General features: G+C 40.3%; 1 protein-coding gene across 1 annotated transcript in view; it reads left to right on the top strand.

The window, feature by feature from the left end:
• KIF26B (kinesin family member 26B) overlaps positions 1-22,010 on the top strand; it is a 636,727-nt gene that overhangs the window by 278,336 nt on the left and 336,381 nt on the right. Inside the window, exon 4 of the mRNA XM_001377348.4 lies at positions 18,443-18,609. Coding sequence (XP_001377385.2) covers positions 18,443-18,609 — 167 coding nt within the window. The remainder of the gene's footprint in view (positions 1-18,442; positions 18,610-22,010) is intronic.

The raw sequence follows: 22,010 nt of genomic DNA, 5'->3' as shown, positions 1-22,010 counted from the left end.
TTAATTATTAATTAAGTTTTGATTCTAAGATAGAAAGAAAGAATTTTTTAAAAACAAATATCTACTCAGTGCAAAAGTGTCAAGGGGCCAAGATAAAATAAAATAATTGGCACAGTCCTTGTGGTTGGGGAGGATTTTATATTTTATTGGGGGAGGGTATAGACAGGGAAAGGAATAGGAATGATACAAAGAAGGGCATAGGATGGACTTGAAGGAGAGATTCACACTGAAGAATACCTTAGGAAATTTTGGGGTGGAGGGTAGAGAAGAGATCGACAAAGGTTTCCTTGAGGAGGTGGCACTTTAGATTGTCCTTCAAATATGAGAAGGATTCTGAAAAGCTATACATTTGATTTTCAACCAAACTGAAAGTTTTGAAGAGAATGAAAGAAAAATGCCTGCTAGAACCTTTACCCTCAGACTAAAGCAGATTTTCTTTAGATATAAAGAGAGTTAGGGGAGAGGACATTGGAAGAGGGGATGGAGAGCTGAACTTGGAATGACAAAGAGCTAGGTTCAAGTTCTGCCTCTAAGAAACTTCTGGCTGTGTGACTTAGGGTGTCTAAATGCTCTGGTCAACTCTTGTGTATATCTGCATCAACAGATGAAGTCCCTTACAGGAAACTCCATTATCTGGTCAAATTCATAAGTTTGGCCCAATAAATAAACAAGTCAGAGTAATAAATTCTTTTGTGCCACATTTGCTTATCCAAACAAAAGTCAGTTTACCTACATGTGCTATCATCCCAACTAGACTAGAAATGGTTTGTTTCTATGGAAACAAAACACCTGACAGTGCCTTGGAAGCCAGTCACTTCAGTTCTGGATTTCTATAGAAGAAATATCAGGAGGATCATGTTGAAGTACAACTATGATCAGAAAGTTTGTAGAATCTCCCCCAGATGAGAAGTAATGGAAAAAAGGAGCCTCGTGGACTATCTTAGGGAGGCCAATAGAACAGCTGGGTCAAAGTCAATTCAATAAACATTCATTAAGTTCCAGTTAGGTATAGAATATGATAGACACATATAAGATGCTTATAAGGAAATAGGAAGTAATATAAGATACTTTTTTAGAGATAGAGAACACTAAAACTGGAGAGAGAGCGGAGGACCTCATATACAAAGAATGAATGGAGCTGTGTTTTGAAAAATCCTAAGGGATTTGGGGGGATGGATCTGAGTGAGGGGTACCTTCCAATGGTGGGAGACCTAGCCGGTGCAGAGGCAAGGAGTTGGAATGAAAGACAAAGGAGAAGGAATGCTACACAAGGGGAAAAAGGGAGTGATATAGTTTAGATGGAATAGTGGGAGGAGGGAATGTTGCCCTAATCCTAACTCTCTCTCTCTCCTCTCTCTCTCTCTCTCTCTCTCTCTCCTCTCTCTCTCTCTCTCTCTCTCTCTCTGTCTCTCGTCTCTGTCTCTCTCTCTGTCTCTCTCTCTCTCTGTCTCTCTGTCTCTCTGTCTCTCTCTCTCGTCTCTCTGTCTCTCTCTGTCTCTCTCTCTCTCTCTCTGTCTCTCTCTGTCTCTCTGTCTCTCTGTCTCTCTGTCTCTCTCTGTCTCTCTCTCTCTCTCTCTCGTCTCCTCTTTCCTCTCTCTCTCTTTCTTTATTTCTCCATATTTCCATCCATCTCCCTCCAGTTTTCTTCCCTCTCTCACTTGCTATATCTATATATCTACAGCTGTATAATATGATCCATTTATATTTTGCCTATATATCTAGATATTCTCTATACATAGATATCTTTAGCTATAGACATTTATATTTGTCTCTCTGTGTATTGGAAGAAAATGTAATTTATATCCATATCTATAGATAAATAGACAGATATAGATCATTCATTATATACATGTCTATAGATCTCGATCAAACTGTCTATTGATTGTTCTGTCACCAGTGTTAATAAGAGTAAGGTATGACTTTTTAATTACTCTGATACAGAGAAATATCATTTTCTCTTGGAATAAAAGTACTTAATTTGAGGTTCATATTATGATTAAAATTCTCTGGAGACCAATTAATTAATAATTATTTATTAAGTAATAAAAAGCAGACCAGAAGAAAGAAAAGTCACCAGCTACATGTGGTCAGCCACTCTCTTAGGCACCTTCCACACCATGAACTGCCCAGACTGCAACGTTTCTTTGGTGCAGGATTCCGAGGAAAAGAGCTACTTCCTCTCCCTACTTCCAAATTATACTCTTTCCTTCTGTCCTTTTTCCAAGCCTCTTTGATTGGAGGATTCCAACCTCAGTCTGGACACGAGTTGGGTCTTCCAGATGCCAGGAGTCATGCGACATTTAGAAAGGCCTTAGAGCATGCATATCTACTTTTCTCTGTGGCTGGGCCACATGTGGCTGGAGCCTTTTTCTTTCTCTCTGGCCTTTCTCTGGTCTACTTTTTATTTTTTTAATAAATAATTACAAATTAAGATACAGTCTCCAGAGAATTTTAAATCATAACATTCATGAACTTAAAAAAATGTTTTGATAACTCTATTTTCCAGTATAATTGGCTCCCTTTTGTAATTTGATATAATTTATTTTATGCATTTAAAAAACATTATTCTGAGAAGGGACCTATAGGCTCTACTTGACTGCCAGAGGGGGTCCAGGCCACACAAAAAGATAAAGAATCCCAGCCTTAGAGCATATGCTGTTGTTTATTTTGCAACATAAATACACATAGGAGCTTGTCAACATAAATATCATGACTCACACAATCTTGTATTTGCTGCTTTTACCATGGAGAGGTACTAGAGGATTTCCTTTCAAAGGTCTTCTTTCTATCTAAGAAATCAAGTAAACCAAGCTAACCAAATAAACCCAGAAGGGAACAGTGCAGAGGCAGGAGGCTGTGGTGTCAAGATGGCGAGCAAAAAGAGAAGAGGTCATGCCACCCATACAAGCCTGGTGCCAACAGGAGGGAGCAATGTTTTCTATTCCTATCTGGTTTTTATTTAAATTTTTATTGTCATGCCAATTGTTGTTGAGTTGTTTTTCAATCTAATTCAAACTCTTCATTTGCCCCACTGGGGACTTTTCTTGGCAAAGATACTGGAATGGTTTGCCATTTCCTTCTCCAGCTCATTTCACAGATGAGGAGCCTGAGATAAACAGGCTAAATGACTTGCTCAGGGTCACACAGCTAGTAAGTATCTGAGGCCAGATTTGAATTCAGGAAGATGAATCTTCCTGACTTCAGGCCTGGCATTCCTCTCTCCACTGTGCCACCTAGCTGCTTGACATGCCACTTACCTGAATATATATCAGCTGGGCGAAAGGAAGAAGTAGCATAGGGAAGGGAGGAGAAGAAGTCACTCTGGTTTTTAAAGTGACACGTCTATTGTTGATAATTTATTCCCAATTATCAACAATAGACTTGTTATATATATAGATGTTATATATATGTATATATAGATATATGCCTAAAATATACAAAGGAAGCTAGGTGTGAAATGTAATTTTCTTCTCTTTTATTTCTTGGCAGACCTTCACTAAATGCATTTTATTAACTAAAGACTAAGTTTTCCCACACAGACAACAGAGACCAGTTGGCTTTCTTGGCTGTCTTTGCCCAAAGAGGAGACCCCTTTCTGGGTCGATAAAGACATTTCAGATGTGGCCACATCCTGACATATCCTCTGGTTACTCCTCGTACTATTCTTATCAACAGGAAAGTGAAAGGCTTACAGGTTGTAGTGTGTGATGGAGAAAGGATCAAATATCTTCTGTCTTGACTGTCATTTGGGTAGCTGTTTATTTGGGGAACATTATAAATAGACCCCTTAGTTCAAGGATTCTTCACTTGGGTTCCATGTTTGTTTTGTTTTTTAGAATGTGTTTTTGACAACTGTATTTGGGTATAATTTGTTTCTTTTGTATTTTATGTATTTAAATACATGATTCAGAGGAAGTTTGTAGCTTTTGCCAGACTACAAAAGGGTTCCGTGATCCAAAAGTAGTGAAGAGCTCCTGCTCTATGTGTGATCGGTTATTTGTGGATACATTTAAATTTAGCTAAGGAAGGCCTAGGGTGCCCAAGGTTAGAAACACATTTTCCCCAATTTGATCCCTGGAGCCCCGTGTGAGCCCATGCACACATGGGATGACACTGGGTGGTTCTCACACCTAAGGAGCACCCCACATGTGCAAACAAGTTCATTTTGTCAGCACCTGGGCAAACATACATGTGCATCCTTTCCCCAAGGCCCAGTACTTTTTACTGCCATACTGTATTTAATTTAGCAGCCTGACCAGCAAGAATGCGATTTCGTGTTTGGAAAGTAATGGATATCGTTAAGAAGTAAAATGTCTCCACTGGAAGTCACATAGAAGACTGAAAGGGGGGCTTTATACAAAGTAAACTAAACAAAAGCCTCAGGGTGAAAGTCTGGTTCCCCAAACAGTTATGTTTAAACACTGCCCTGCTGCAAAGTTTTTGGCTGTCCCTTTGAATCTATGGCCCTGACATACATCAGGAGTGAAGATGATTTGAGCTCTTCTCTCAGATTCTTAGCATTTCCAAATGGGTTTTGTGAATTCAGTCTCTTAAAGGAGGTTTACAATTTGATTTTTTAACTTAACTTCCCATTCATCAGCTCCCCAATTTTATGTTCTCTTCTCAATTAGAATGTGGTGGTGGTGTTTGATGTATCTGACCCATTTGGGGTTTCTTGGCAAAGATGCTGTACTGTTTGGGCCATTTCCTTTTCTAGTTCATTTTATAGATGAGGAAATGGAGACAAACAGGGTTAAGTGACTTGTCCAGGACCACACAGCTAGGAGGTCTGGTCTTTCAGACTCCAGGCCTGGTTCTCTATCCACCATGCTATCTGGCTGCCCCAAACTAGAATGTAAGAGTTTGTAATTGAATTTCTAGCATTTAGCACAGGACCTGCTTGGCCTTTTTGTCCTTTCCTTTCCTTTCCTTTCCTTTCCTTTCCTTTCCTTTCCTTCCTTTCCTTTCCTTTCCTTTCTCCTTTCCTTTCCTTTCCTTTCCTTTCCTTTCCTTTCCTTTCCTTTCCTTTCCTTTCCTTTCCTTTCCTTTCCTTTCCTTTCCTTTTCCCTTTCCCTTTCCCCTTTCCCCTTTCCCTTTCCCTTTCCCCTTTCCCTTCCCTGATCCCTTTCCCTTTCCTTTCCCTTTCCTCTCTTTCTCCTTCTCTTCTCTTCTCTTCTCTTCTCTTCTCTTCTCCTCTCCTCTCCTCTCCTCTCCTCTCCTCTCCTCTCCTCTCCTCTCCTCTCCTCTCCTCTCCTCTCCTCTCCTCTCCTCTCCTCTCCTCTCCTCTCCTCTCCTCTCCTCTCCTCTCCTCTCCTCTCCTCTCCTCTCCTCTTCCTCTCCTCTCCTCTCCTCTCCTCTCCTCTCCTCTCCTCTCCTCCCTCTCCTCTCCTCTCCTCTCCTCTCCTCTCCTCTCCTCTCCTCTCCTCTCCTCTCCTCTCCTCTCTTCTCTTCTCTTCTCTTCTCTTCTCTTCTCTTCTCTTCTCTTCTCTTCTCTTCTCTTCCACTTTCTGGGCAGAAGGACAAGAGCTAGGCAATTGCAGTTAAATGACTTGCCCAGAGTCACCCAGCTAGGAAGTATCTGAGTTCATATTTGAACCCAGGATCTCCTGATTCCAGTCTGACTCTCTATCCACTGTGTCACCTAGCTGTTCCCATAGTAGGCCTTTTATAAATGCTTCCATCCATCCATTCAACATGATAGTGACCTGCATTTTGCACAGCCCTGTAAGGTTTACAATAATTTTACAAAATAGGCAATGTTAATAATATTGTCCTAATTTTGTTGTTCTTTAGTGATTTTTTAGTTGTGTCTGACTCTTTGCAGTGATGCCTTTTGGGGTTTTCTTGGCAAAGATACTGGTGTGGTTTGCCATTTCTTTCTCCAAATAGATTTATATCATTCATTATATGCATTCTCTGTCTGCCTGTCTGTCTATATTATCTCAATCTATTGATCTATCTATTGACAGTGTTTTTTTTTTAACTCTTACTTTCTGTCTTAGAATTGATATGGATCCAAGGGAGAAGAGTGTAATATGTGTAGTATGAAAAAGTTGAATATGAATTTGAGAAATTTGGAAAGATTTTTATGAATGAAGATAGAAATAGCAAAGCAGAACCAAGAATATAATGTACACAATGACTATAGTGATAGAAATAAATAGATTACTAGAAGGAAATTAGATTTGTGATTTATAGAAGAAAAAAGAAAATGATGAAAGGGCTAGAGAAGCGATAACAATTGTCCTCCTTTTTCATAATAAAAGAAGTGGAGGGCTCCCAGCACAGAATATTGTGTACAGTGTCAAGCAAGTTTTTTTGAACGGAATCATTTTGCTTAACTATTTTACAGGAGAGAGATATAAAGAGAAATAAAAACAAAAGGCATCAATAAAATGTCTTTTTACACATATATACCATCTATCTCTCTATCTTTCTGTTTTTCTTTTTATCTGCCATGCCAGTCCATGAAGGATCAGGTCTGAATTTAAGGAGAGAAAGTAATTTACTTATAATTAAAATGTTGGTAAAATTACATAACTGTTAAAGACTCCTGAATTCCCTCCCAGCACAGCTGCTCGTGGTAAACATGTGGCAACTTTTTATGGGTTTCTAGAAAACCTCAAGGCAAGCCTCTCCATCCCAGCTGGGATTCTTTGACCAGCTGGCTGTCCTGGGTCAGCAGAGGGCAGCTGATTAGAAGGAAACTTTCAGCTTTCCCAAGGGTCGTGACAGAGGCCAGAGGCCAGTGGTCTTTGAACATAAGAAACTGCTTGTTCACAGTTTCAACTAGCATCCTACATCCTGAGGTTTGTGGAAGCTGTAGGATTTGGTGGGCTACTCTTTGGTTGCAGATATAGGTTTTTTCCTCCTGCTTTGTTCCCCAACCTTCATCATAGCTTGAATTTCTTATTGTAGCAACTCTACATAGAGAACCTTTGGCTAAAAAGTAAAATACATTTAAAAAGCATCTTACCTTCTGTCTTAGCAAGGCAAAAGAGTGGTGAGGGGTAGGCAATGGGGGTCAAGTGAAACTTGCCCAGCATCACAAAGCCAGGAAGTGTCTGAGACCACCAGATTTGAACTCTGGACCTCTTGTCTCCAGGCCTGGCTCTCAATCCACTGAGCCACCCAGCTGTTCCCAGTAAAAACAAACAACTTTGCCATATTGCCCCTCCCCATCCATTCATAGTTTCCTTTACTGTGAGCAATTAACTCTTCTTTGTAGCTCAGCAAATCTAAATTTCATAAGTTTCTGTAAAAGCTGCTTGCAGGAGCCAAGTGCCATCCTTGATGTACTCTTTAATTCATTAAACCTTCTTAAGCAAATCAGTACCTCTGTTTTCCCATCTGTAAAATGAGAATGAGGGCTATTTGTATACAATGCTTATCTACCACACACAGAAATTATAAGGAGAAAGCAAAAGGTATTTCTCTAATGGATATTATAAAATTATAAGAGCATAGATTTAGAGTTGGAAGGGACCTTAGAGATTCTCTCTGACAACCCTCTCATTTTCCTGATGAATAAATTGTGATGCAGAGAGGGTAAGAGCCCAAGATCATGTAGGTAATAAATTATGGAATTGGATTTGAACATTTTTTCTTTATGGTAAATCATTTGGTATACTACAGTTATTCAAATTGATAGAACGGTGTTCAGTTGTGTGTATGTGTATGTATGTGTGTGGGAGAGAGAGACACACACATAAAAAGAGAAAGATGGGGAGAGAGAGATGGAGAGAGAGAGAGAGAGAGAGAGAGAGAGAGAGAGAGAGAGAGAGAGAGAGAGAGAGAGAGAGAGAGAGAGAGAGAGAGAGAGAGAGAGAGAGAAAGAAATAAGAGAAGGAGAAGGAGGAGGAGGAGGAGGGGCAATTTCAGGCCATACTGAAATGCAGTTTCTCTAATTTCTCCCAAACCATGCTGTCTATAGAATCTCATTTATTTATATTCCTTTCAATTTTTTTTCACAAAAGTGCACAGTGACATGACTCAAATGTGTCATCTCAACTCTTCCACAGACTTCTTAAAGACAAGTACATTTTTGTTTCTCTTGATGCTTAGTGCCTAGTTTTAAGCCTTGGGCTCACTCAAACTTTGTCTATGATCATGGTGTTGTGTGTATCAGTAAGCAATGATCTCAAAGATACTTCGACTTCCCTTGTCTCCAATATAAGAATCAACTCTGTCAATTGCAGCATGTAAATAACACTTCCTTGCTGGGGATGGTCAAATTTTGAACCTCAAAACTGTCCTAAAATCCCATGTCAAAAGTGCCTGGTGTTATAGGTAAAACACGAACTCTGAATGTTCTCTCTTTCCTTGCTCTATTTTAGTGTGAGTGGTTGCCAGCCAAGTGAACTTGCTATTGGCAGTCGCTTTCACATTTATAATGAAGCCTTTATCATGGTCAGGCACCATAAAACAAGCAGCTCTTATTGTAGAGCCATGTTTTTGAGAGGAGGAAAGACTGTTCCTCCTCACTGGAAGGAAGAAAGGCAGGGCCATTGCCCTGGAAATGAAGTTCAGAAGCTACAAGAAGAATTGCCATCACTGAATGAATGGTCCCTTCATTGTGGGAGAAGGGAGAAGGCAGGAGAGGCCAATTGACAAGCTGTTACTATTAGTCTTAAAGGAAATCCCAGGGAGCAAAAAGCTCTTTCAAAAGTGGTCATCAGTTGCATTCCTGTGAGCCGGCTCCACAGATGAGGTATGTGAATTGGGTGGATTTACAGATCAGGGCTCTTTACTGATAGGAACCAGTAGTATCCTCCCCATCCTGCAGGTGTCTGTATGACCCAGCAGCTTAAGTCATTGAGATGAGATTTAAGAGCTTGGATTGACCCTCTTCTTTCACACTGTACCCCATGTGCTGCTCAGTTCTAGGCACTTGAGAACTCAGTAAATGCATGAGGAATTCCTTTCTTCTGTGTATTCTCCGCAGAACCCTTCCTTAACCCATGACTGTGATGAAAAATACTGTCTTTGGAAAACTTTCCCCATACCATGCCATCCATTGGTTAACATTTGTTGGTACCCTTGTTTGTTTTGTAAAAAATATATAAGTTCCTAACAGCATGCATGCCTGTCTAATCTTTTACTTTCTTTCTTCAAGACCAAGTACGGTTTTATAGTCTGTGGTTCTTAGTGTCTAGTTCTGAGCTTTATACTCAATCAAATTTGATCTACGATTATGGCATTGACGATGGCGTGTCCATATGTATTGATCCCATAAACAAGGGCCTTCAGCTTTTATAGTGTGAAGTGTAAGGACAAACTAGGTCAGTTATAGCAAGAGAGAATTGGGGCTATAAGGCTTCCATGGCAGTAATTGCTCTTTTTTTTTTTTGTGCAAACATAGTTTCTTGTTGGCTTCAGTTTCTGGACGAATTCTAGTCCCACCTGAACTATTGTCATGGTGCTGCTTAGATGGTTCATGAAGAAGGAGCACAGGAGACAAGTGATCCTTCAAGGCCAGCCTTCTTCATCTGGAATTCCAATTTAGGAATGATAAATAAGACCTTATCTGACTGAAGTTCCCTTTGTCTTATCCTTTTACTTGACAAACTGAAACCTCAAAGGTCCCTTCCAGCTCTAAAACTTGTGAAATGATTTTTTAAATAATGGTTGGAGGAGGCAGCTAAATAGCTCAGTGTATTGAGAGCCAGGCCCAGAGATGAGAGGTTCTGGGTCAAATCTGGCCTCAGATATTTCCTACTATGTGACCCTGGGCAAGTCCCCATTTCCTTAACCCCTATTGCCTACCTTTTACCATTCTTCTGCCTTAGAACCAGTCCACAGTATTCATTCTAAGATGGGAAGTAAGAGTTTAGAAAAAATAAGATAAAAAATGGTCACAAATAAAACATCAATGGATTCTTTAAGAATGCCAAATCCTCACTTACATCATTTAATTCAGATTGTGAAATTTTAGAAAGTTAAAAATTGTAACAACAATCCCTTTTGGCGAGTTGACCCTTGTGGATTTGTTTTTCTATTTGCATGGTGCTATATAGCAGGTGAATGAAGAGCATGCAATTCAAAATACCAAAAACTGAGATCCCAAGGCTCTGCCTACACCAAGGTAATTCTTTTAATTCCTGGGCTGGTTAGTCACTTTCCCCTTTTATAGAATGTCTCATTAAAAAGTTAACATTGACCATAAGAAAATTCAATTAAACTTGTTAAGCAATTGTTTGTTGTTCAGTTGTTTAATTGTGTTTGACTCTTCATGGTTCCATGGACCAGAGCCAGTTAATATCATTCTTTGGGTTTTCTTGGCAAAGCTGCCAGAGTGTTTTTACCATTTCCTTTTCCAGTAGATTAAGGCAAATAGAGGTTAGGCAACTTGCCCAGAATCACACAGCTAGTAAGTGGGTGAGGCTGGATTTGAACCGAGGTCTTCCTGACTCTATCCATTGAGCCATCTAGTAACTTTTCACTAAATAAATTTATTTCAATGTATAAAATATCAAGACATGAGTTCAAGTCTTGGCTCAGATACTTATTAGCTGTGTGACTATTGGCAAGTAATTTAATCTGTTTGCCTCAGTTTCCTCATCTGTGAAATGGGGAATAATAATGACACCTTAGAAGGTTGTCATGAGGGTCAAATGAGATAACCATTGTAAAATGCTCAGTCCAATGCCTGGCACATAGAAAGCACTCTATAAATATTAGCTATCAGCTGTTACCTATATCAACAAATTTCATTCCTCTTATATGGTCATTGTGCTGATCTCATTTTTCAGTTTTTCTTTTCTTTTCTTTTTTGTTTCTTTTCATTATTTCATATCTATCTATATCTGTCTTTCTATCTATTTATCCAGGTTTCTTTGTATACTTTATACCTTAATTGCATTATAGTATTCCATTTCATTAATGTACCACACTTCGTTTAAACCTTCCCCTATCGTTAGACATTTAGGTTGTTTCCAGTTTTTTGCATGATATATAATGAGGTTTGCTCACTCTATAATTGCATGTACTTAAGCATAGCTTAGGCAAAAAAACAATCACTGTTGATGAATAAATGCTTTATTTCTGAATATTTATGACTTCCAAAGACAGTTTCAACATAGTATCAGTAAAAGGTATAGGAGGATGTAATTAAACTTTGCATCTACTGTGGCCCCGCAGGGTCTGGCAGCCTGGGTGGGTAGGCGTGTATTAGCTGAATTGCCTACCTAGAATGAAACAGCCAGTGCTGAATGAAACTTTAAAGAAGACTTTAGGGGGCAGCTTGGTGGCTGAGTGGATTGAGAGCCAAGGCTAGAGACAGGAGGTTCTGGGATCAAATCTAGTTACTTCCTAATTGTATGACCCAGAGACAGTCATTTAACTTTTATTTGCTAGCTCTTACCACTCTGCTGTTTTGGAACTAGTACAGAATATTGATTCTAAGATAGAATAATGAGGTTTTTTTTTAAAGAAGAAGACAACAACTCTAGAGAAATCATGGAATTTTAAAGTTTAGCATTTATCTGGTCCAACCAAGACAAGGGCTTCCTGACTCCTGAGATCCAGTAAGTGCTGGTGAAGGAACACTGAAAGAGAACTTGGGTGACCCATATTCTAAATCTGGCTCTGTTATTAACTCAATACGTGACCTCAGATAGGTCTCTCAACTTCCCTCATCTGTAGAATGAGAGGTGGGCTAGATTGTCATGTTGACTTTACAGATGATGATACAACCTTCCAAGGGTCTGAAAATCAAAAACTAAAACATAAAAACAAATAAAAAAACATGTAATAGAAAAAAAAACATGCAAAACTTACAAAATATCAGATGGATCCAGAATCTGGCTTCTGGTCAGGGGCTCTATCAATGGTCCACCTGCTTCTTACTTTCCTTGGGCAACTCATTTAACTTTTGTTTCCTCATGTGCAAAATAAGGGGAGAGGATTAGATGAATCCACTTTAATTTGATGAACCTCTGACCCCAGAGTAAGCCCCCAGCTCCTTTCTCTCTTTTAGGATCTGATCTTGACTTTACAACTTCTAACGTAGGAGAAGGAAAAAGGCAGAGAATGACCGAGTGTGGAACAGAGCTAAGTGTGCCCACTTTGAGACTTCTATGCCAACAAACAGACTTTCTCCTTGTCTTAATTGGCCTCAGGATAGCCAGCAAATAAGAAAAGATTTGAATTAAACTTATTTCCATCAGTGCAGTAACCCTAGGAGAACAGGCATGACTGACAGGGATTAAATTGCAGGGGATTTCATATCCATTATCTCTTCGTGATAAATGTGAGAAGAATCTGGGAAACTAGACCTTAGCTAGAACAAGGAGAAGGTGTGTGTGTGTGATGGGGAGGGAGTAATATCTGGGTGTCATGGAACACTGTTATCTTAGAAGAATCACAATTGTCGATGGGCAATGGAAAGCTTCATGGCCGGCAGAGTATTACCAACAATGCCTTTCTCAGGGAAGTGGCATCAAATTAATTTCCTTTTTCCTTGGTTCGGAATCAGGAATCAGACAAATAGCCCTCTCTTTTCTTTCCATGCTCACTGAAGAAGTCATCAGACATGAGAGCCTTTGAAATTCACCACCAGGTCTGAAGTGGTCTGCTCTCTAAATAAGATGCTCTGCATCCCAGAGCCATTTTTCTGAGTGAGAAACCCTCTCTCCAACTCCCTCCTTGTTCTGGGAAATTCAAAGGGATTCCTACGTGGATGAAGAGGCCTGTTTGTTTTAGTCTTTCACTTCTGCAGGTGTAATAAAACTTTAGTTTTTCCTTTAATTTCCTCTAGGAAAGCTGCAGTCTTATTTCAGAAATCTAAGCCTCCTCTTGTATTCTGAACAACCATGGGAGCTGGTCCTTTTAAACTCTTTGCCATCTGGTCCCCATTTTCCCTAAGCTGTAGAATTATAGCATTGTTTAGGTCATAAGATCAGCAATTTAGAGAAGAATATCAGAGGTCATTTAGAGCAACTTAACTTTCTCTGTTTAAAAATGAAGAGTTGGAAGCCCAGCAAGGGGTGGTAAAATGATTTACCCCCAAAATTCTAGGTAGTAAATGGCAGTTAGTATTTGAACCCATATCCTTTGGCACCACATATATTTGATTATACAATATCCTCCATTTATTACTTTTAAAAAATCCTTACATTCTTATAATTAATACCATGTATTGGTTTTAAGGCAGAAGAGCAGTAAAGGATAGGCAATTGGGGGTTAAGTGGCATAGCTAGGAAGTGTCTGAGGTCAAATTTGAACTTGGGTCCTTCTGACTCCAGACCTAGCTCTCTATTCACTGTGCTGCCTTGTTGCCCCTCACTCATTTTTTTTAAAACCATACCTTCTATCTTAGAATCAATATTGTGTATTGGTTCTAAGTCAAAAGAGTACTAAGGGCTAGGCAATGGGAGTTAAGTGACACAGCTGGAAAGTGTCTGAAGGCAAATTTGAACATAAAGTTTCCTGTCCCTAACCTGACTTTCTATCTATTGAGCCACCTAGCTGCCCCCCCCCCCACTCATTACTTAGTGACATTTATCTACCCATCCTACCCATCCCTGGGAGTTTACATCAAAGCATTTTTTAATTCCTTCAATGCCCCTCTCTTCTACCACCCCCACCCCTCAGACTACCTCATTATTTTACTTCTATTACTTGAATCACTCCAGAAATTCCATTTTCCCTCATGAATGTCAGGCTACTTCCCTTAGAGGGGGAGGGCCTTAGAGCATATTCTCAAAAACGAGTCCCTGGACTAAGCCAAAATCAACTCTGATCAGCAGTAGCTACTCTTGTTCACTTGGTCCAGTTAGTCCAGCTTCTAAGTAGCTTTATTCCCATAAGAGATAGAAAAGGGGTACAATGTAGTTTTCCTATTAACTAGTGCTGGTTCAGAAAGAAATACAGACATATGACATTAGAAAAAAGCAGACCCAGGTTCCAAATGTCAGAGGACAAAGAGGGAAGAAGGGTAACGCTTTATATTCAGCACCCAAGCTGGATAGGAGGGTTGACTTCCTATGGCTCCTATGTCAAGCTTGGGTGACCTTCTTGAAGTCTTGTAATAACTTCTGTGTTCTCCTCATTTGTTTATGGTATTTCCCTTTGGTTTTAAGTCACATATCCAATTTGGCTTTATCTTAGTATGTGGTGTGAGATGTTGGTCTATCCTAGTTTCCGCCATTCTGTTTTCTGGTTTTCCCAGAAGTTTTGTTGAATGTTGAATTCTTCTTCCAAAAATTTGGATTTGCCAAACACTAAGTTATCATAGCCATTTACTACTATTTGAGTATCTAGTCTATTCCATTGCAAAGTTATCTATTTTACATCTTGTAATGTTCTCTATATTTTGTTTGATCATGAATTCTTCCCTTATGCACAGGTCTGACAGGCTCACTGTTTAGTTGTGATAGCTTCTGAATACTAAGCTCTTCTGTAACTAGTAGGAATCAAGGTTCCCAAGCTCTAGGATGGCCAGGATCTAAGAATCCCTGGTAAAAATATTTCCTTAGTATAAGTGAGGGGCCCATCTTGTTTTTGTCCTATCTGACTTTCCATAATCCCATTTGGAGTTTTCTTGGCAACGATATTGGAACAGTTTACCATTTCTTTCTCTAGCTCAATTTACAGATGAGGAAACTGAGGCAAACAGGGTAAAGTGTCTCGCCTAGGATCACACAGCTAATAACTATCTGAGTCCAGATAGGAAATAGTTCTAAATGACTCCAGGCATTGTGTTATGCCCACTGGACTACCTAGCTGCCCAGGGGGACTCTTAGAAAGTAAGTATTCTAAGAGCCAGGGCATTAGCTGACCTTGAACACGTTTTTTCATTATCTTCTCCCCCAGTATATAGACCTGTTAATTTCCAGGAGGGACATTACTAGTAAAGCAGCCTATATAAGACACCTTAGGTAACAGACATCTCATCTTTATTGTTCTTTTTCTTAGCTAAAGAAGGGCAATCAGGAGAACAAGAAAGAGGTTGTCCAGTGGTAAGAACAGTGGAGGTGAAGTCAGGAAGACTTAAGTTCAAATCCTGCCTCAGGCACTTACCAACTGGGTGACCCTAGGTAAATCACTGTTGTTGTTGTTTTTAAACCCTTACCTTTCTTCTTAGAATCAATATTGTGCATTGGTTCCAAGGCAGAAAAGTGGTAAAGGCTAGGCAATGGGAGTTAAGTGACTTGCCCAGGGTCACACAGCTAGGAAGTATCTGAGGCTAGATTTGAACCCAAGACCTTCCATCCCTAGGTCTGGCTATCTACTGAACCACTTAGATACCTTCTTGAGCAAGTCATTTAAAATCCTGTATACCTCAGTTTCCTCCTTTATAAAATAGATTTAATAATAGTACCTACCTCCAAGGGTAGAAGTGAGGACCAAATGAGATGATTTGTAAAGCACCTTAGAACTCTTAAAATGCGATATAAGAGCTAGCTATTATGACTGTTATAAAGGTTAACTGACTTGCTTGTTATAGACTAAGTAGAAATTTGAACCTAGGTTTTCCTTGGCTCCATGTTTAGCATTCTATCCAGTATGCCATAATTTCTCTTGCAATGGCTTATATTTTCCCTTCTAAGCCTGAATTTTGTGAAATGTTTACAATGCTTTGTAAATTTTAAAATGCTATACTTCCAACTATTATTATTATATTTTGCAGAGTGCTTTGTAGCATTTAAAGTACTTTCACATATATATGCTTTCATTCAGACCTATTTAGCTCTAATCTGCCTTTCCAACTTTATTATATATTATTCTCCTTCATTGACTCCTCAGTTCAATAGCAATAACCTTCTTACTGTTTCTCACACATGACAGTCAATCTGTATCCCATCCCCATTTCAATCTCTTTCTCCATCTCCATCCCATCTCCATCCCATCCCCATCCCCATCCCCATCCCCATCCCCAATCCCATCTCCATCTCCATCTCCATCCCAATCCCCATCTTCATCCCCATCCACAATCCCATCTCTATCCCCATCCCGAATCTCTATTCCCATCCCCAATCTCATTTCCATCTCCATCTCCATCCCCATTCCTAATCCCATCTCCATCTCCATCTCCATCCCCATTCCTAATCCCATCTCCATCTCCATCTCCATCTCCATCTCCATCCCTATCCACATTCCCATCCCCATCCCTATCCACAATCTGATCCACAATCCCATCTCCATCTCCATCTCTATGCCTTGCCTCTGGCTGTCCCCTATGCCTAGAAAGATCCCCTGCCTTATTTCCATTTCTTAGGGCCCCTAATTTTTTTCAAAGCTCAGCACAAATACTACTTTCTATCTGAGACTACACCTTATCCTTCTAGCTGTCAATGCTTCCACTTTCCAATGACCTTATATTCACTATGTATATATTTCATAGATATTGATATATGTCCAAAATGTCTCCTTGGATAGAATATGAATTCCTTGATGGAAGGGACTGAATCACTTTTGTCTTCTTATCTAGGGCCTACCACAATGTATGGCCCAAAGTAAATGATTAATAAATGATTGATTAATGACCTCCTTAGATCTCATAACAATGCAATTATCTAGACAAGATAAGTATCGCCAACCCCATTTTCAGAAGATGAAGCTCTAGATGACAGGATCTGACCCTGAATCATTCTCATTATGTGGTTCTTAGCACAGGACCATCCACAGCTGGATTCTTCATAAATCCATTTTAATCATAAGGACAAAACTATGTTCTCCAACTGTTGCTGCTACTATCTGTCTGCCTCACTTCTGGTTGTGTGAATGTGCTTCTCTTTTGAATCTAGGCAAAGGACCACACTTCAAGGATAAAGGGAAAGTCACAGAAATGTTGTGACACCGACTTTAGCTATTCGTGGTACCGAGGCCTCACAGAGCATAAGGAATGTCTTTCCAAGAGGAGACACGTTGGTTATCCCACAGGGAACTGACTCTATCCCTCCTCGCTCTCCTATTTCTGGAACTTGGATTGGGTCTCTTTACAGTGGGATGAATAAGAGGGAATGATAAAGTGCTTGTTGGCAGGATTGCATTTTGGTGATGCTGAATCTCTCAAAATAGAAGCATGGATTGAAGGAGAGCAAGATTTCAAGGCAGCAAGGCCCAGAGTAATGACTATTCTGTTAATGATGAAAAATACAAATGTTTTTATGTGAGATGATTAGCAAATGGGATTCCTTGGCTGGCCTTCTGGCCTGCTCAGTTACAGGGTGGAATCTGTTTCTAATTTGTCCTTCACCCCATTTGTGTTGTCTGGGCAATTAGAAACACCAGCTGATTTTTCTCCTTAGCCCTTAAGGGGATTATACAGGACTAAGACTTTTTATTGGACTGAATTTCCCTTTTTCACTGGACAGATTTTCCTCTTTCTCCTGTGGGCTAAAGTTTCTAATGTAAGACCCTACTTAAATGGCCTTTTTAGACTCTGGCAGAGGCTTTATTGTATGGTACTTACAAATGGACTGTAGCTTGGCACACAGTAAGCACTTAATATGTGCTTACCGACCGTCATTAGCACTTCCTAAACATGCATCTTTCTTTGAGTTTCCACATTTAAACATGAAAATATGGGGCTGCTTTTTATTTTTAAATCAAAGGAGACACTCAGAGATAATCAATACAAATTTAGACAGGAGGCTGTCCTTTGCCTTTCACAGATGATTCAGTTTCTACATGTAATGTAGTGCAAAGGAAGAAGAAATAAGTTATCATAATGGGTTATTGGGACAAAGACATTCATTTAAAATATCGAAAACCTCCAAGAAAATTCTGGGCAATTGAATTGGTTTAAAAAAAAAAAACCCACTTGAGTTGCCAAGAGAACTAATATGGTACATTTCCTGCTTGGCCCCAGGTGAAGACACAATTTTTCTCTCTTGGATTGTTTTGGGGTATGTTATAAAAAGAAGTACATGAATGGGGAGGCTGACTCTATTCTTGGGGGCTTCTCTATTATGAGGGGATTTGCTCTTCAAGCAGCAACAACTAATATTGTGAATTCTTCCTGTTCTTCATCCCCCAGCTCACTTTCTTCCTTTGTAAAACGGGGTGTGCATGTGTTTTAGTCCCAGGTCCGCACTCTCGAGTGTTTGTGGCCATACCCTGTAAGAAATAAGCTCTGGTTAATGCCTCCGGTGTGTTGTGAAAGAGCGCAGGGAAAATGGTTTGTGCTTTCTCCTCCAAATGGAAGGAAGACCACAGATGTAATTGAAACTTACAATGTCAGGGGGTCATTTTATTCCATTACTTTTAATGAAAATGAGGTGGCGTCCCAGCAAAAGTGCTACCAAATAGCCCCATAGAAGCCACGGGCACATTCCCATAACTGAACACACATGGGGAATGTGACTCCCTCTTCTCACTTCCCCCTCCATTCTTTTTCTGGTCCCCACCGGCCCTCACCCAAAGAGATGGCAAGAGTGGAGGAAGGCAGTAACGGCTCAGTCTAACGAGCCCTCGTTGTCTTTCTTTCTGTTGTTAGATCTCCCAGCTGATGACTGATCCTGGACGAGAGGGACTGACCGAAGCTGCCCTGAATCGCTACAATGCAGACAAACCCTCCGTGTACAGCTTTCCGGCCTCCCAGAGCCCCTGTGCTGCCAGCGAAACTTCCCAGGGCACCTCAGTGGCAGCATCCTTCTTTGCCAGGTAAGAGAAGTCTTAGGACTCTTTCATCCGCCATGTGAAATCTGCTGGCTCGTAACTGACATGAATGAGTGAAAACTCTGGAAGGGGTCTTAGCATCTTTCTTTGGATTCATTCTTTTGGAACGTCCTTTTTTTTTTTTTAAACCCTTACCTTCTGTCTTGGAGTCAATACTGTGTACTGGCTCCAAGGCAGAAGAGTGGTAAGGGCTAGGCAATGGGGGTCAAGTGACTTGCCCAGGGTCACACAGCTGGGAAGTGTCTGAGGCCAGATTTGAATTGGAATGTCCTTCTAAAGATTATCAGGGGCTTCTTAATGGTTCCTGTTTTCGGGTGGTTTCTTCATGGTACAAAATAAATGGCTATGAAGATTTCCTCCGAAAAACATGAAGATCCACCCCAGATATCTGCCCCTGTCATTTCGGTTATTATATTCCACCTGGTTGATCCAGGTAAAAAGCTACAATATCCAATATAAGTAGGGAATAGATATGTGATCTTACTGAAATAGAGGACTCTCAGAAAAACCACTTCTTTTTGTAGGGCAATGCCTTCTCTGCATCTTATAGTCTCAGGGAATTGTCCAGAGTCCTGAGCAGTTATGTGATTTACTACGTGGGGCCACACAACCAGGACAGAGCAGCTAGCTAGGTGATGCAGTGGATATAGTGCTGGATCTAGAATCAGGAAGACCTGAGTTCAGATGTTCAGATATTTCCTAGCAGTGTGACCCTGGACAAGTCCCTTAACTGCTATCTGCCTCAGTTTCTACATCTGTAAAATGGGAATAATAAGAGCACCTATCTGCCTGGGGTATTGTTGGGATCAAATGATATCTTTTAGTTGTAAAAGCCTTTGTTATTATTTTTGTTTAGTAATTTTTTTGGTGGTGTCTGGCTCTTTATAACCCCATTTGGGGTATTCTTGGCAACACAGGAGTGGTTTGCCATTTCCTTATTTTTGGTCAGTTATTTTTCAGTTGTGTCTGGCTCTTCATGATCCCATTTCGATCATTCTTGGCAACACAGGAGTGGTTTGCCATTTCCTTCTCCAGATTATTTTACAGAGCGAGGAAACTGAGGCAGACAGTGTCAAGTGATTCCCAAGGTTGTTGTGAGGATAAAATGAGATATTCATAAAATGCTTTGTAAGCCTTAAAGCTACATTATTATTTTGATAGACTTTATATTATTTAAGATAAAATATCAAAATTATTACTATTATTATGGATATATGTTTGTGAATGTGTGTATTATTATTACTAATTATTATCTCTTCACCCAGAGTTACCTATACTAATGAGATCATAGGTCTGGATACTATAGTGCTTTAATGATTATAAAACATTATGTACGTGAATGATTGTATGATGAGTGAGTATGTGTTTGCATTTGTATCCTGCCTCAGACCTTACTTATGAGACCTTGGACAAATCACTTAGCCTCTGCCTGCCTTAGTTTCCCCCTATATATAGTTTCCCCCTATATATATATATATATATATATATATAGTTTCCACTATAAAATGAGGATAATAGAGCACCTGCCTCCAAGGGCTGTTGTGAGGATCAAGTGAGATAATATTTGTAAAGTGCTCCGCACAGTGTCAGGCATGCAGTAGGTGCCTAATAAATGCTTAATCCATTCCTTTCCTCCTGTATATAGAAGCTTATTTATACACACACATGCATCGATAAACAGACCTCTTCTGATCCTCCTGGTGAGGTAAGCGCTGTTGGTGCTGTGCTGAGTTCACCAGAGTTAAGGGACTCGCAGGTGGTTGGTCCTCCAGCTCCTCCTTCTCAGTGGTGGGATCCAGAGGCAGGTCTGCCTCCTTGGAGACCCTCAGAACTGCAGACACGTCCTGGGAGAGGGAGGGTTAAACTTTAGATCACTGAATCCCTGGGCAAAAAGGAGCAGCCTCCAAGGAACTTGCCTGAGAATTGCTGAATGGGAAAGGAAGCCGGCTGGAGGATAGACTTTATCTTAATCTGGGAGCAAACGGAAGACCTGAGAAGCAACTGGTTGCCAGTGCTCTTCTCTACGGCTTCCTTCTTTTGTTCAGAGAAATAGACCAGAAAGAAAACAGAGACTCCTGACCTGGAGGATATGCTGAGGGCTGGGGAGGAGGGCTGGGGAATCTGGGAATACTCGGATGCTTTTAGTGATGGACGGAGCACTTAAGCTGATGGGAAACCAACCTGCTGAGTCCTCAATTGTTGGGACTTGTTAGATGAGCTTTCAATAGCTAGGGAGGCTCTCTGGGGCTGCCTAAATCCTGATGGATGCTTTATTATTTGGTGAATTCTGACAGTGTGCTTGGTCCTTTGTGGAGGGAGGCATTAATAGCATATGGTGTGTGCTCAAAAGGCTTACAATCAACCAGGGGAAAGAGCACCATTTGAAAAGGGTCTTTCTTGGTATTTATTCAGAGCCTTCAATCCCAGGAGCTTCAAGTGCCCTCAGATGCTTAAATCTTAGGCATTCCATCTCCCCGGTGAGAGATTAAATATGAATAAATGCATTTCTTCTTGCCAGACATGAAGCAATACACAGAAATGAAATGACCTGACAGAGGTTCTGCAAAGAGTCCACCTCAGACCAGGAATGTATCTCATCTCCTTCTGTTCAGTGCACTAACTGTGTTTATCCTGAATTCAGTCTCAAGGAGACATCATCTTTAGCTGAACCAAAGTTCTGTTCTGTATCGATAGTGACTAGGAGTTGGTAAGGGCAGTTGGGTGGCTCAGTGGATAGAGTGCCAGGTCTGGAGGCAGCAAGACTTATCTTATGGGGTTCAAATCTGGCCTCAGATACTTACTAGCTGTATGACCCTGGGCAAGTCACTTAGTTTCCTCATTTATAAAATGAGATAGAGAGGGAAATGACAAGACACTCCAATATCTTTCCCAAGAACACCCCAAAATAGGGTCATGAAGAGTCAGACAGGACTGAGAAACAACTAAACAGCAATAGGAAAGGGTAAAAAGTTAAGGGTAAAACATGGATTAGAATTGGAGGTCAAAGTCACAGAAAGTAGAGGCTAAGTTCTACAAGAAAACAATAGGATGCCATTACAAATATTAAGTTTTGGACCATGGTTAGTTTTTTCCTATTTTTTATTGCATGCAAAACACAGTTCCATGTTGGTCATTGTTGTAAGAGCACACTCATATAGAACCAAAACCACCAAAATAAAACCAAAAATACACCGACGTGAAGATGACTCCAACAATTCTTTCTCTGGAGGTGGATAGCATTCCTTAGCATCCGTCTTTTAGGCTTGTCCCAGATCATTGCATTGTGGAGAGCAGCCAAGTTTTCACAGATAATCATTGTCCAATATTGCTGTTACTGTGTACAATGTTCTCCCAGTTTGACTTATTTCACTCTGTATCAGTTCCTG

This window comes from Monodelphis domestica, chromosome 2 (genome assembly GCF_027887165.1).
Source record: "Monodelphis domestica isolate mMonDom1 chromosome 2, mMonDom1.pri, whole genome shotgun sequence".
Lineage (NCBI taxonomy): Eukaryota > Metazoa > Chordata > Mammalia > Didelphimorphia > Didelphidae > Monodelphis > Monodelphis domestica.
The sequence above is the reverse complement of the archived record's forward strand: the minus strand, read 5'-3'. Positions and strand labels throughout refer to the sequence as shown.